General features: G+C 40.8%; 1 protein-coding gene across 3 annotated transcripts in view; it reads left to right on the forward strand.

Annotated features, from left to right (window-relative positions):
- The window catches only part of LOC122540083 (ephrin type-B receptor 2), a 699339-nt gene that overhangs the window by 625878 nt on the left and 56875 nt on the right, over nt 1-16586 (forward strand). For all 3 annotated transcript variants that reach the window (XM_087980658.1, XM_087980660.1, XM_087980659.1), the window contains 2 exons: nt 3054-3269; nt 14395-14544. In XM_087980658.1, coding sequence (XP_087836784.1) covers nt 3054-3269; nt 14395-14544 — 366 coding nt within the window. The remainder of the gene's footprint in view (nt 1-3053; nt 3270-14394; nt 14545-16586) is intronic.

The following is a 16586-nucleotide window of genomic DNA, read 5'->3' on the forward strand; positions in this document are numbered from 1 at the left end:
AAACTCCACACTGATAATTGCCTGAGGCTGAAATCAAACCCAGGGCCCTAATGCTGTGAGCCAGCAGTGCTAACCACTGAGCCACTGTGCCACCCCAACTGCCAACTGTTTCCCCAGTGCCTACCACCTACAAGTACACATTATAAATATAATGGAATACTCTCTGCTTGCATGAATGGGCGCTGCAACACTCAAGCAACTTGTGCCATCCAACCAGTCTGCTTGATTAACAGCTCAATACCTTCAACATTCATTCTTCTGCCATTCTTCTGTGGGCGGCACGGTGGCACTGTGGTTAGCACTGCTGCCTCACAGCGCCAGAGACCCGGGTTCAATTCCCGCCTCAGGCAACTGACTGTGTGGAGTTTGCACATTCTCCCCGTGTCTGCGTGGGTTTCCTCCGGGTGCTCCGGTTTCCTCCCACAGTCCAAAGATGTGCAGGTCAGGTGAATTGGCCATGCTAAATTGCCCGTAGTGTTAGGTAAGGGGTAGATGTAGGGGTATGGGTGGGTTGCGCTTCGGCGGGGCAGTGTGGACTTGTTGGGCCGAAGGGCCTGTTTCCACACTGTAATGTAATCTAATCTAATGTAATCTAATAATCTAATCTAACAAACAGTGGGAGTAGTGTGTACCATCTATAAAATGCGCTGCAGTAACTCACCAAAGCTCCTTTGATAACACCTTCCAAATCTGTGAGCATTACTACCTAGAAAAACACAGGCACACAACCACACTTAGGTTCCTCTCCAAGTCAAAGAGTCTTAGAGTAATCCAGCATGGAAACAGGCCTTTCAGCCCAAACCCTTCCATGCTGACCATGGTGCCCACTCAGCTATTTCTAATTGCCAACATTTGGTCCATATCCCTCTGAACCCTTCCCATCCATGTTCCCATCCAAAAGGTTTTTAAATGTTACTATTGTACCTGCCTCAACAACTTTCTCTGGAAGTCTGTTCCATATATGCACCACACTCTGCATGATGAAGTTGCTCCTCAGGGACTTCTTAAATCTTTCCCCTCTCACCTTAAACTGATGTCCTCTAGTTTTCAGTATCCCCTGGGAAAAAGACTATATGCATTCATCCGATTTATGCCGCTCATGATTTTATACACCTCAATAAGGTCACCCCTCATTCTTCTACATTCCAAGGAATGAAGTCCTATCCTGGCCAACCTCTCCCTATAACTCAGGCCTACTAGTCCTGGCAGCATCCTCGTAAATCTTCTTTGCACTCTTTCCAGTTTAACTATGTCTTTCCTATAACAGGTTGACCAAATCTGTACACAATACTCCAAGTGCAGTCTCGCCAACAACTTATACAACTGTAACATAATGTTCCAACTCCTATACTCAGTGCCTCAATCAATGAAGGTCAGCAGGCTAAATGCCTTCTTCACCACCCTGTCTACCTGTGACACTGCTTTCAACAAAATAAGTACTTGCACATACAGCAGGCTGATTTGTAACTATATCTCTGATCCATCATTATCTGTGGGTCAAATTCAAGAAGTCCCTTTTCAACAGTACTGTATTGTGTATCTGCTCCACAAGAGCTGCAGTAATTAAGATGGCAACAGAGCAGGACACTTCAGCCAGATCTCGTCCGCTCTGTCCATTTCTTTCTCTTTTCTTTCTCTTTTCTCTCTCTTTGTGTTTCTTTTCTTCTTTTTTCACCTGGTCTTAATGAAGACCTAGCAAGGCATCCTCCTGGCACGGCATGGAAATCTTTTAGCAGCCCGTGGTGGTCTCTCTGTGGCCAGTGGTCTCTCGACCTAGAATGGGTGTCTTATTTCTTTAGTTTCCACTTATTCTATGAAGATCTGTAATGCTTAACTTTTTAACTTTGTTTCTTTGACTTCTTAGTACCTGAGTTTTTTGTTGCTAGGTATCTTTGTACCTATGATCGTGCCGTGTGTGGTGACATTTTACACTTTTCCCTGTACTCCTGTACTTGAATACATGTGACAATAAAATCTAAATCTAATTCAAGAAGACATCAACTTTTCCAGAGCAATTCGAGATAGGGAATAAGTGCTGGCCAAGCCAGTAATACTCAAATCCCTTGTATGAACAAGCAAAAGTGACAGCTGTTTGACCCCAGTGAGTTTCTGCACTGTTGTAGATAATACCATTCTACAAGTAATCCTGCACTAGTTCAGAATGTTCCATCCTTTTTTCTCATGTTCACATGCATAAGACTGTTGGTGTCACTATTGTTTTATGCTGTACTTCACCATATCATTCTCATATCACATCATTCGATGATTTGGTACGATCTAGGGGTTGTCAATGTTCAAAAGGTGATTTTTGGAGGGATTTGAATGGACTGCAATTGCACTCAAACTGTATATCTCAGAAATACAATTGTCCATGTAAATTTTCCACATCAGTCCTTTACTGCTTGATGTCATCTTTAGCTAAACAATAAAGCAGTAATTGATTGAAATATTCAAATATAATAAGGTCCTCTTAACTGCCATTAAGAGTACAAAGCTAATATTTAATGTTTCCCTTCCATGCTCCCACTGAGTGTATTTTAATGAAGGTTTGGTCCTTGCTGAATTTGCTGTCCCAGTATTCGGTTTCATAACTTCTCCCAACTATCAGTGTTGGAAAACAATATCGTTAATTCATTAAGACAAGAAAAATACTTGCATTGATTCTTTTCAAAGTGTTCTTTTTACATCTTGAAACAAAGTCATGTAAAATTACCCACTTTTGCTGCACAGCATAAGTAATTGAAGTTCACCTGGATTTAATTATTTAAACAATTTCTGGATTGTCAATTATTTCATTCTAAGAGAAAAGCGGAAAAATAATAAAAACAGAAATCAGGATCAGTCAACACGTGTAATGAAAATAAAATATTAAAGTTTTCCAGTAAAACGCTTGTTTATCTGGTTATTATTCCAGTGTCTTTTGTGAAAGCTTGCTGTGTGGAGACTGGCTGCCACGTTTTCTAGTACACATGGACACATTTCAAAAGTAAAAGCTTTTGAGTCATTTGTGCTTTGTGAGACTATTATAAAAATCTATGTCTTTTTCTTCACAGCAAAATGACGGACAATTTACAGTTATCCAACTTGTTGGCATGCTTCGTGGAATTGCTGCTGGGATGAAATATTTGGCAGACATGAGCTATGTGCACAGAGATCTGGCTGCTCGTAATATTCTCGTCAACAGCAACCTTGTATGTAAGGTTTCCGATTTTGGACTGTCCAGGTTCCTAGAGGATGATACATCAGATCCAACATACACAAGTGCTTTGGTAAAACAAATTATTAAATTAACCATTTTGTTGAGTAATATTCCAAAACTTCCATTTACTTTTTTATGTCAAGGAACACAGATAAATTAAGTTAGTATCTAGAAGCAAAGAATTACAAGGAGTAGGCCATTTAGTCCTTCTACTCTAGGGTTGGATTAGACACCATTTTTGCTCACCATGGTGTGAGCAGGATTATTTCAGGTTCCAGTAGAAGCCAGAACATGTGGAAGGGTACTGCCTGCACACATGACTTGTCGGAGAGGCGAATGCTAGGAAGTGATTAAATCAGAGAGTCTGGACAGAGTAGCTGGGCATGCTGCTTCTTGATCCACCTTCCCCGGTTACTTTCACTTGTTTGCAGGAGGCACAGGTACTGATTCCCAGTTGGAAAGGTATTTGACTTATAAGTTAAAAATCACAGCTTACAGCAACAGGAAAGGGAAAATAAACTGTCTGTCTTGAGACTTGAGATGCTTTTACTGCCTTATCCAGAGATCCAGTAGTTTCCACTAAAATATTGATTCAGGCTGTTCATCTACCTGGGAGACAATCTTTATTATTGTTGTTAGCAGGCAGAAAGCCTTTGTCAGCAGTAACTGGTCATAGAGTTGTTATAGAGTCATGGAGCTGTACAAATCTTTCAGTCTAACTCATCCACGCTGACCAGAAATCCTAAATTAATCTAGTCCCATTTTCCAGCATTTGGCCCCAATCCCTCGAAACCCTTCCTATTTGTGAACCCATCCAGACACCTCTTAAATGTTATAGTTGTACCAACATCCACCACTTCCTCTGACAGTTCTGCATGAAAAAGTTGCCCCTCAGGTCCATTGTAAAATTTTCCCCTCTCGTTTTAAACCCATACCCTCCAGTATTGGACTCCCCTACCCTATCTATTACCCTCATGATTTAATAAACTTCTATAACTTCAGCCTTTGATGTTCCAGAGAAAATAATCCCAGTCTATTCAGCCGCTCCCTATAGCTCAAACCCTCCAACCATGACAATATTCTTGTAAATCTTTTTCTGAATCATTTCAAGTTTCTTCTTATAGCAGGGAGACCAGAATTTAATGAAGTATTCCAGAAATGGCCTAATCAATGACCTGTATGTCCACAACATGTCCTCACAACTCCTAAACTCAATGCACTGACCAATAAAGGAAAGCATACCAAAAACGCCCTCTTCACTATCCTGTCTACTTGTGACTCTACCTTCAAGGAACAATGAACCTGCACTCCACCTGCACAATTCCCCAGGACATTACCATGAAATGTATAAGTCCTGCCTTTCAAAAATACACCATTGGTCCAGTTCATTTGCAAACCAGGCTTTCATGACTGCTTGAAGCAACTTAAGGGTTATGATGAGCAGTGGGTAAGTGGAACTGAGTCCATGAAAAGATCAACTACGATTTCCTTGAATGGTGGAGCAGGCTCCTATTTCTTATGTTCTTATATTCAACAACTGTGTAAACAGAACTTACAATGAGTGTCAGATTACTTGCTTTTGATAAATATGGCGATCCTTAAACATTCCTTGGCTTTTTAAACACTTGTTTTCCCATTTCAATCCACAACTAAAATACAGAAATCTAAAATGGTATGGTCCTTACATATTGTATTACCTTTGAAAAGCCCTAACATCAAATTTGCTTTCCCTATTATATGCTGAACTTGGATGCTCACCTTTTATGACTTATGTATGAGGATCCTCCAATCCCTCTGTGCTGCTGGTTTCCACAGTCTTTCCCTATTTAAGTAACATCTCCCTTTTCTGTTCTTCCTGCCAAAGTGTATAACCTCACATTTGCCCACATTATATTCCATCTGCTAAATTTCTGCACGCTCACTTAATCTGACTGTATCACTCTATGTCATCCTAATTACTTAGAATCATTGAATCACAGAATTATATAATCCCTGTGGAAACAGGCCATTCAGTCCAACAAGTCCACACTTGACCCTCTGTAAAGTATACCACCCAGACCCATTCCCATACCCTATAACTCTACATTTCCCATAACGAATGCACTTAACCTACACATCGCTGAATACTATGGGCAATTTAGCATGGCCAATTTACCAAACCTGCACATCTTTGGACTGCGGGAGGAAACCGGAGCACATGGAGGAAACTCACGTAGACACAGGGAGAACGTACAAACTCCAAACAGACAGTTGCCTGAGGCTGGAATCGATTTTCTGTTTTCCACAAATTTGGCAATAGTGCATTGTCAAAGTCATTATAATATACTGTATGCAATTGTTGCATTAGCACTGATCTCTGTGGTACTACAGTAGTTACAGGTTGCAATCCTGAAATCCTTCTTTTGTCCAAATTTTCTGTCTTCTATCCTTATACTATACCTAACACCATGGACTCTTGTCTTATTAAATAGCTTTTCATCTGCAGTATTTTATTTAATGCCATTCAGAAATCCAAATAATTTATATCTACTGGTTTCACTTTTTTTAACCCTAATTGTCACCTTCTCAAAGTATAATAATTAATTTTTCAGGCATGATTTCCCCTTTATGAAGCCATACCTTCAATTTGATCATATTATGTATTTCCAAATGTTCTACTATTAAATCCTTTACAACATACTCTAACATTTTCCCAATAATAATCATTAAGCTGACTAGCCCATAGTTAGCTTTTTTTTTGTCTCCGCCCCCTTTTTGAATAAAGATGTTACTTTGGCAGTTTTCTGGGACTTTTCCAGAATATAAGAATTCTTGGTTGATTACTCCATGTATATGTACTGGCTCTACAGCTATTTCCTTTAAAATCCTAGGATGCAACCCATCAGGTTAAGGGGGCACATCGGCCTTTCGCCCAATTAGTTTTCCAAATTTTTTTTGTAAGTGATGGTTGTTGTGTTTATTTTTTCTTTCCCACCATCACCCCTCCTAACCCTCACTTTAACCTATTGATCATTGCTTAATTTTTTTTGCAAAGCTGTTAGCAATGGAATTATCTCTTGCATTTCCTTGTTCTCATTATCATTTCCCCAGCTTCATTCTCTGCGGGACCTATGTTCACTTTGGCCTTTCTCTTCTGTTTTACATGTTGAAAGAAACACTTAATTTCCTTTTTTTCTTTATTTACTTACATTACTAGCTAGATTGCCTTCACAGTTTATTTTTGCCTTATTTGTTACTTTTTTGACCAATTTTTGTCAACTTTTAATACTTGCCAATGCTTTGATTTACCACAAAGATTTGCTGTATATACCAAGAATACATCAAGTAGATTGTTTATTAGATAAAGAGACAAAAACTGCATGTATGGCCTCATCAGAGGTTTTACATCTGCAGCAAGACATCCTCGCTCCTGTATTCAAATGCCCTTGCAATTGAAGCCACAGTATTAAATGTTTCCCTAATTGCTTGCAGCACCTCCATCCTTGCTTTCTGTGCCTGGTGTATATGATACACTTTGGATGTTACAATTTCCCAATCTGTTACCAAGTGCAGAATAAGTATTCACCAGAAATCCCACACTCACTCCGAGAATAGGATATGCAATCTTTCCCCTATAGTCTTCAACATATGTTAACTTTTAAAAAAGGTTTTCCAGTTGACACTCAATGGGGCCCTGAGATCCAAAGATGTAAGGATTTCAAAGACTCCTTGAAATCAGGTAAAGTTTTGGTCTCGACTGCTTACTGTGATAGCAAAATCGACAGGCTCAAGGTGAAGACATTTCTCCTCACCTCACCTCAATCTTAAATGGCTTCCCCCTTATCCTTAGGCCCTGACCTCTGGTTCGGGATTCCCCTGCCATCAGGAATTTTCTTCCTCCATCTTCCCTGTATAGTCCTATTAGAATTTTTCAGGTTTCTATGACATTTGCCCCCTTAATTTTTTCTGAAATCCAGCAAATATAATCCTAACTGATCCAATCTCTCCTCATGTGTGAGTCCCACCATCCCGAGAATCAGTCTGGTAAATTTTCGCTGCACTCCCTCTTTAGGAAAAATATCCTTCCTCATACTGTGGTCTCGCTGTGGCCCTGTATAATTGCAGCAAGACATCCCTACACCTGTATTCCGTACTTGAATTCTCTGACTATGAAGGCTAAACTTCATTTGCCTTCTTTACTGCCTGTTGCACCTGCATGCTTTCCTTCAGACTGCTGTATGAGGACACCCATGTCTCATTACATACACCTCCCTCTCAATTTATAGCAATTTAGATGATAATCTGCCTTCCTTTTTTTGTTATCAAAGTGGATAACCTCAGATTTATCCACATAATATTGTATCTGCCCACTCACTCAGTTTGTTCAAATTGCACTGAAGTATGTCGGCATCCTCCTCACGACTCACTTTCTCACTCAACTTTGTGTCACCCGCAAAGCTAAAAATGTTACATTTAGTTTCCTCATCAAAATTGTAAATATATAATGTGAATATCTGGGGTCATGGCATTGATCATTGGGATACTCCACTAGTCACTGCCTGTAATTCAGGGAAAGACACATTTATTCCTTCTCTTTGTCTCTAGTACCAACTAGTATAGGATACAGGAGTAAGGATGTCTTGTTGCAATTGTCCAGGGCCTTGGTGAGTCCAAGGTGTAGAAGGATCTTCTTGCTAATGTATATTTGTCTTCACCAAACGTTTTCTCTTCACATCCATATGGAATATTTTAGTCAGTTTTTATGTTCCTGCAAGCCAACTCTTATGCTCTATTTTTTCATTCTTCTTCAATCCCCTTGTCATCCTTTGCTGAATGCTAAATTGCTCCCACTCCTCAGGTCTTTTTTCCCCTTCTGGTCAATTTGTATGCCTCTTCCTAAGATCTAATACTATGACTAATGTCCCCAGTAAGCCATCGTTTGGCTACCTTTCCCATTTTACTTCTGTGCCAATGAACAATTGTTGCAGTTCACCCATGCACTTTTTGAACATTTGCCATTGCCTTTCTTTCCGTCATCTCTTTAAGTAACATTCCCTAGTCTATCACTGTAATTTCCTCCATTTTGATTTGGGACTCGAGTCCCAGAATCAACTATATCATTCTCCACCTTGATGATGAATTCAGTCATATTACAGTTGCTCATCTCCAAGGGGCCTGATGAAGGGCTGTGGCCCGAAATGTTGATTTTCAGCTCTTCGGATGCTGTCTGACCTGTTGTACTTTTCCAGCATCACACTCTCAACTTAGAGGGATATGGACCAAGCACTGGCAAATGGGACTAGATTTATTTAGGATATCTGGTTGGCATGGGCAGGTTGAACCAAAGGGTCTGTTTCTGTGCTGAACTTCTTTATGACTCTATAACTCTATATGCAGATTAAAGTCACCCATAATTACAGATATACTTTACTGCATGCATTTCTCATTTACTGTTTAATACCATTTCCAACATTAACTCTACAGTTTGGGAATCCATACAAACTAATTATTTTTACTCCTTGGTATTTCTTTGCTCTATCCATATAGATTTTGCATTGTTGGAGCTAATATCTTTCCTTGCTCTTGTGTTAACAATCTCTTATACCAGCAATGCAACTTCACCAACTTTTTCTTTTTCTTTATCTTTGCTAAATATTGAAAATCCCTGGATGCGTAATTTCCATCCATGGTGACAGCAGTTCCCATCCATGATGGCACGATAGCCAAATCTCTATAATCCTGACTATACCATGTCTGTTTTCATCTGTTTATGCATTTAATTCAACCAATTTGTTGCTAATGCTCCATGCCTTAAGGCTTTTGTTTTAACATTACCAATACAATTCCCATTATTTTTCACAGCATCCTTGTTTGAGCTTGGCCCTTGATTTTTCTGTCTATCACTTTCCTTGTTCACTTTTCTGTTTTTTTGTTATTGTTCTTGATATCTCTCTCTCTCTCTCTCTCTCTCTCTCTCTGACTTCTTGCATAGGTCCCATCCACCTAGTGATTTAGTTTAAACCATCCAATCACTCTCGCAAATACTCCCCCTAGGATATAAATCCTGGTGCTGCCCAGGTGTAACTTGTCCAGTTTGCACTAGTCTTAACTCCCCCAGAACAAGTCCCAATTCCTTCTCCTTCACACTATTACCTTAGTAGTTTATTTATCTGCTATATCCTCCTATTTATATTCGAACGAGCACGTGGCACTAGTCATAATCCTGAGATCACTACCTTTGAGGTTCTTTTCAAATTACTTCCAAACTCTCAATATTCTACTTTAAGGACCTTATCCTTTATTTTACCTGTGCACAGCAACCACTGGGTGTTCATCCTTGCCCTCCAGAAAATCCTGTAGCTGCTCTGAGACATCCTTGACAAAAGGTGTGGTGCTGGAAAAGCACAGCAGGTCAGGCAGCATACAAGGAGCAGGAAAGTCGATGTTCAGGCATAAACCCTTCATTCCTGATGATGCTCCTCAGATGCTACCTGACCTGCTGTGCTTTTCCAGCACCACACTTTTTGACTCTGATCTCCAGCATCTGTAATCCTCACTTTCTCCTAGCACCAGGGAGGCAATATACCATCCTGGAGTCTTGTTTGCAGTCACAGAAACATCTGCCTATTCCCCTTACAGTTGAATCCCCTGTAATCATTACATTCCCAAACTTTTGACTCCTCCCTTGTGCTGTAGAGACTGCTGTGGTGCAGTCAATTTGGCTGTTCCTGCTTTATTGCCCTCAATATTATCCAAAGCATCCTATCTGTTTTGCAGGAGAATAGCCACAAGAAGCTCCTGCATTTCCTGCCTGATCCTCTTGTTTTGCCTGGTGGTCACCCATTCCCTTCCTGCTGGTGAAGTCTTACTCTGTGGTATGACCACCTCCCAATACAGGGGAACCTTGATTATCCAAACGACACAAACAAGGAGTATTTTGTTCGGATAATCGAATAGGGACCTTGCGATCTTATTCAGATAATCCAAAACTCGGATAATCGACATTCCTCTGTACATGCTTAGTCATAGTTATAGTGTCATCAAGATCAACAGGATGGAATCAGGCCCTTCAGCCCAGTTTGCCCATGCCCTCCAGTTTTCGCAATTAAACTCAACCCATTTGTCTGCTTTTGATCCATATTCCTCTGTACCTATCCCATCTATGTACCTGTCTTAATGTTTCTTAAACAACAAAATTGTACTCACATCCACCACTGCCTCTGGCAATCTGGTCCAGAAACTCATCTTCCACTATGTGAAAAACATTCCCCTCCAAACTGTTGTGTTTCAGTCCCCTCTCACCTTAAAACTCTGTCCTCTAGTTCTAGAATTCCCTATCATGGGAAAAAGCTGTTGGTTAATCTACCTGATCTATGCCTCTGATGATTTTATAGACTTATATAAAGTCAATCCTCAGTCTTCTGTGTTCCAGGGAAAAAAAAGTCCCAGCCTATCCAACCTCTCTTTGTAACTCTTTCTAGTTTAATGATGTTTTGTCCACACTCAGACAACCAGAACTGCATGCAGTACACGAAATGTGGTCCCTTAGCCATGTTTTTTTAACAACTCTAATATTCCAATCCCATGTACCCATCCATGCCCCACATTTATTTGCCTTATCTGTCAGGCCTCTTACATTGAAAAACCACAGTATAACTGCCCCACCCCCGTCAGACTAGTTTAAACCCTCCCAAGTGGCTCTAGCAAATCTTCCCACCAGGACTTTGGCCCCCATCCAGTTCAGGGGCCTCTTATAAAGGTCATCTCTACCTTAGAAAATATCCCAGTGATCCAAGAATCTTAAACCCTGCCGCCTGCACTAGCTCTCAAGCCACATATTCATCTACCAAATCCTTCTCTCAGGAACAGATGGCGCCGAAGTACTCCAGAAAGTACTCCCTTGAGTTCCTGCATTTTAACCTCTGCCTAACTCCCTATAATCACTTATTCCTTTTCAGACATATGTACAACCCTTAGGAATTACACACAACTGCTCAGAGGTGTCATTGACCCTGACACCAAGGAGGCAACACACTATCCTGGAGTCTTGATTGCAGCCACATAGACGTCTGTCTGCACCACTGACTAACAAGTCCCATGCTACTAACTCTCGCTTGGACTTTGCCCAATCCTGATCTCCAGCAGAGCCAGTTGTGGTGCCACAGACCTGGCTGCTGCTGTTGTACTTTCCTGATTCCTGTTAGAGAGGGAGCAGCCACAGGGAGAATCCTGCACTATCTGCCTGCCTCTCCTGGTGGTCATCCAAGTATGTGACTGATCCTGTGCCCCCTGTCTGCTCCTCAACATGTCCAACTGCCTCTCCAACTGAACTATGCAGCCTGTGATGAGCTGCAGCCAGTCACACTTCATGGAGACATAGTTGTCAGGGATACTAGACTGCCCTCTGATCTCCCATATCTGGCAGGAGAAGTGTACCACTGCTCTAATTACCATCTCTCACTCCTTACAATAAGATGAAGATCATAGAACATAGAACATAGAAGAATACAGCGCAGTACAGGCCCTTTGGCCCTCGATGTTGCGCCGATCCAAGCCCACCTAACCTATACTAACCCACTATCCTCAATATACCTATCCAATGCCCGCTTAAATGCCCATAAAGAGGGAGAGTCCACCACTGCTACTGGCAGGGCATTCCATGAACTTACGACTCGCTGAGTGAAGAACCTACCCCTAACTTCAGTCCTATATCTATCCCCCCTTAATTTAAAGCTATGCCCCCTTGTAATACCCGACTCCATACGCGGGAAAAGGTTCACACTGTCAACCCTATCTAACCCCCTAATCATCTTGTACACTGTCAACCCTATCTAACCCCCTAATCATCTTGTACACCTGTCAACCCTATCTAACCCCCTAATCATCTTGTACACCTTATTCCCTGGTCCACATTACAACATCAAGACCTTACTTTGCTCTTACCTCTTGCTGATCACCCTCCTCACTGAAGCCTGGTATTCCCAAAGCCCACACCTAAACCTCTCGTAGCACTCCAATCACAAAGCAGCTTTTTCTCAAAATGGCCACGCCAAAAATGGCTGTGCTGCTATAGCTTGCATCCCTTTTATTCATTCCTGGGTGGTCGCTGGTGACTGAGCCAACTCCTCCCAGAATCCTCCTCAGTCGCTTCTAAGCAGCATCCTTTGTTCCTTTCCAGCAGATCCATGACACTGTCCATTTTGTCCCCAGCTACACAGTCTCCCTAGCTACAAGTCCAGCTACAAAACCTGGGCTTCCAGCTGGAGACACTTCCTGCACTGGCCCCAGGCACTGGAACTGTAGCCAACATCCCATGGTTTTGGGCTCTCCTAGCATGACTTAGCTGTTTAAATTAAACCTTTTGAAACATGCTTAATTACTGTAGGCACCTTATTCCCTGGTCCACATTACAACAGATATTGTCCTTTCAAATTTTAAACACAAAAAAAGTAAAAAGCATGCCTTGCCCTCTGAATTCCCACTCTGCTTCAAAACTTCTAAAGCTCTTACTCTGGCTGGGTCTCATTTAGGATGTTTTCTGTCCCAACTGCTCGTGCCAAGCTTTCTGATCGTGAGCTTCCAACATTCCCTTTCTTAACTAGAGCTGAGGTGAGCTGAAAATACTCATACTAGTTAAGATCCAAAAGTAATCAACACCTATTCTGACTTCAGGTGACTGATTGTGAATTATCACTTAACTAAGTAAGGTTTTTTTTTAAACTAGACTGATGATGTTTCTCAAGTTCAAAGACCACCAGCAATTAATAGAATTTCTAATAAAAACAGTTTCCACATGGTCCAAAAATAATCAATTTGTTATTGAATAGAGAAAATTTATTTTCTTTCTGTACATTTTTAAAGTCTTAAAAACATATGTAAGTGCTTCAGATACATTTACTGCCTGAAGTAAAGAATATTGTTGTGCAAACAATATAACTGTAAGATATGTTAGGAACATAGGAACAATTGCTGATAGATAAAGTACACTTGGAATTTCACAAAACTTTAACAAAATACTCCAAAGAGGCTGGTCAGAAAGATTAAAGCTCATGGAATAGGAGTTAATATATGGGCGTGAATTCACGAATAGCTGTTAGAAAAACAGAAAATTAAGAATAAATGAGTGATTTATTCTTAATAAATGAAACATTCCTGAAGAAGGGCTCATGCCCAAAACATCGATTATCCTGCTCCTTGGATGCTGCCTGACCTGCTGCGCTTTACCAGCAACACATTTTCAGCTCTGATCTCCAGCATCTGCAGTCCTCACTTTCTCCTACAATATCTAACTTGTGTCCATCCTGTCATTTTAAATACTTTGAACATTTCAATAAGATCACCTCTCATTCTCTGGAATTCTGGATAATACAGGTCCAATTAAATGAACTTCTCTTCATAGATCAGTCCCAACATTCCAGAAATAACCCTGGTGAAGTACTCCAGGAATAATCTAACCAATGCCCCTATACAATTAAAGCAATATGTCACTTCTTGCACTCAAATACTCTTGAAATAAAAGCTAATATTCCATCAACCAGTCCAGCAGCATGATGCACCTGCATGCTAGACTATAGTGAGTGAATGACCTTTGTACATCTACACTTTCCAACCTCTTACCATCTGTCTGTCCCATCAAAATGGATAACCTCACATTTTTCCAGTTTATTCTTGCCATTCATTAAGACTATCCAAATCTTCCTCAATCCATGTGTGTCTCCTTGACAACACACATTCCCACTTAGTTTTGTATCATCTGTAAGTTTTGAAAATTTGAAAAATTACATTTCGCCCCATGTCCAAATCATTGATTAGATGTTGTGTTCACCTGGGGCCCAAATACTGAACTTTTTGCTACAAATCGCCAACATGAAAATGACTCATTTATTCTTAATCTCTGTTTTTCTAACAGCTATTCGTGAATTCACGCCCATATATTAACTCCTATTCCATGAGCTTTAATCTTTCTAACCAGCCTCCTCGGAGTATTTTGTTAAAGTTCTGTGAAATTCCAAGTGTACTTTATCTATCAGCTCTTCTTTCTTAGCTTTGCTACTGACATGCTGATAAATCACCAACAAGCTTACCAAATATGATTTCCCAGTTGCAAATCCATGCCAACTATACCCAATCAAATTATTACCATCTTTTATCCCATCCCTGATGTAAGAAACATATAAATAGTATACAAATCTTTAAATTTCATCTTTTGCTTGCAGGGAGGGAAAATTCCAATACGGTGGACAGCACCAGAGGCCATTCAGTACCGGAAGTTCACATCAGCCAGTGATGTCTGGAGTTATGGCATAGTCATGTGGGAAGTGATGTCATATGGGGAGAGACCTTACTGGGACATGACCAATCAAGATGTATGTTATTTTCTCTCTACTACTGTATTTGATGTTCTTTGGCATGTTTTAATATATTAGTCTCCAAATGATATTATTTAGTTGACAAATGGACAACATATAAGACTATAAAAACAGAAGATTGTACTGTCTGTTGAGTCTGTTGAACCAGTCATGATTGAAGTTTGGTTTAAAATCCATTTTCTCGCTCACTCCACATACCTCTTTATTCACTGACAGACCAAAAATCAGTTTCTCCTAATCTTATCTTTATTATATGAGACAACATCCACAGATCTCTGGGATGGAATAATTCATATATCACAACCCTATGAGTTAAGAATTTTTTCCTCCCTGTCAGTCCAAAATGACTGCCTCCTTATCCTAAGGCTGATCCTATGAGAGCACACTTTTGAATATCTAAGTCATTGTTATTACAGCAACACATAACGCAGTTACTGGCCCTGTTAGCATATTCAGCATGTTTTATTCCGAGAATGAAGTTACAAAAAAAAATCACCACTTAAATTTACTTACAATCTTCGGTGGTCATGGTACAAGTTCCCTCCAATAGAGTATGTGACCCTGATGTGGCAAAGCTTACGTCGTCTCCCATAATTGCAGTTGGTGTGGGTATGTATACCAAGCTGGGAAGTTGGTTTGCGGACATTTCGTCCCTTTTCTAGGTGACGCCCTCAGTGCTGTGAAGCCTCCTATGAGGTGCCGCTGTACTCTGTCAGGTGGAACTTATTTGGTTTCATTCCCACTGCTTCCGGTTACTGGTTCCAGTTGTTTTTTGCAGTGGTCAGTGCATTGGGTTTAAGTCAGTGTGTTTATTGATGGAGTCCATGGGTGAGTGCCATGCTTCTAAAGATTCTCTGGCTGTCCTCTGTTTGGCTTGTCCTATTTTTGTTGTGTTGTCCCAGAAGAATTTGTGGTCCATGTCATCTGTGTGTACAGCTACTAGGAGCAGCTGGCCATGGCATTTAGTGGCGAGTTGATGTTCATGAATGCGGATTGCTAGTTGTCTGCCTATTTGTCCTATGTAGTATTTCATGCAGTCCTTGCTTGGAATCCTGTACACCATGTTTGTCCTGCACATGATGGGTTTTGGGTCTCTTATTCTGGTGAGTTTTTGTCTGAGCATGTGTTGTGCTGTCATGAATCCATGTGGTCAGAGAAGTCTGGCTGTCGGTTCTGATACTTTTTATGTATAAGGTAAGTGGTAACTGTGTTGGGTTGTGGCATGTCCTCATCATGTTGTTTGTCTGCCAGGCATTTGCGGATGAAATTGCAGAGATATCTGTTCTTGGCAAAGACTTTGTAGAGGTATTCTTCTTCCTCCCTTCGCAGATCAGGAGAGCTGCAGTGTGATCTAGCCCTTTTGAACAGGGTTCTCATGCAGCCTGTCTTGTGTGTGATTGGCTGGTTGCTGGTATAATTCAGGATCTGGTCCATGTGTGTGGCTTTTCTGTACACTTTTGTTGTGCATTCTGTGTTCTTTCTATGATCACATCTAGGAATAGGAGTTGATTATTAATTTCTTCTTCTCTTGTAAATTTGATTCATGTGAGTATGGTGTTGATAATCCAGTGTGTGCTCTCAATCTCTGTTTTTTAATTATTACAAAAGTGTCTACCACATAAGCTGATCCAAAGTTTGAATCAGATTTGTGGAAGGGTTGTTCTAGTCTTTGCACCACTGTTTCTCTTATGTGCGAGGAGATGGGTGAGCCCATTGCTGTCCCATTGATTTATTCAAAATTAGGCTGCTGAATATGAAGTGTGTCGTCAAGCATAGGTCCTGTAGTTTGAGTCTGCAGTCCTTGTTGATTGGTTCCCTATCCTATCATCTGTTTTGTTTGTCTAGGATCTGGATTAGTGGTGCTCGAAGAGCACAGCAGTTCAGGCAGCATCCGAGGAGCAGTAAAATCGACATTTCGGGCAAAAGTCCTTCATCAGGAATACAAGCATCTGCCTGAACTGCTGTGTTCTTCCAGCACCACTAATCCAGAATCTGGTTTCCAGCATCTGCAGTCATTGTTTTTACCTGTTTGTCTAGGA

This window comes from Chiloscyllium plagiosum, unplaced genomic scaffold (genome assembly GCF_037043375.1).
Source record: "Chiloscyllium plagiosum isolate Xiang-an unplaced genomic scaffold, Cpla_swu_hap1 HiC_scaffold_37, whole genome shotgun sequence".
NCBI lineage: Eukaryota > Metazoa > Chordata > Chondrichthyes > Orectolobiformes > Hemiscylliidae > Chiloscyllium > Chiloscyllium plagiosum.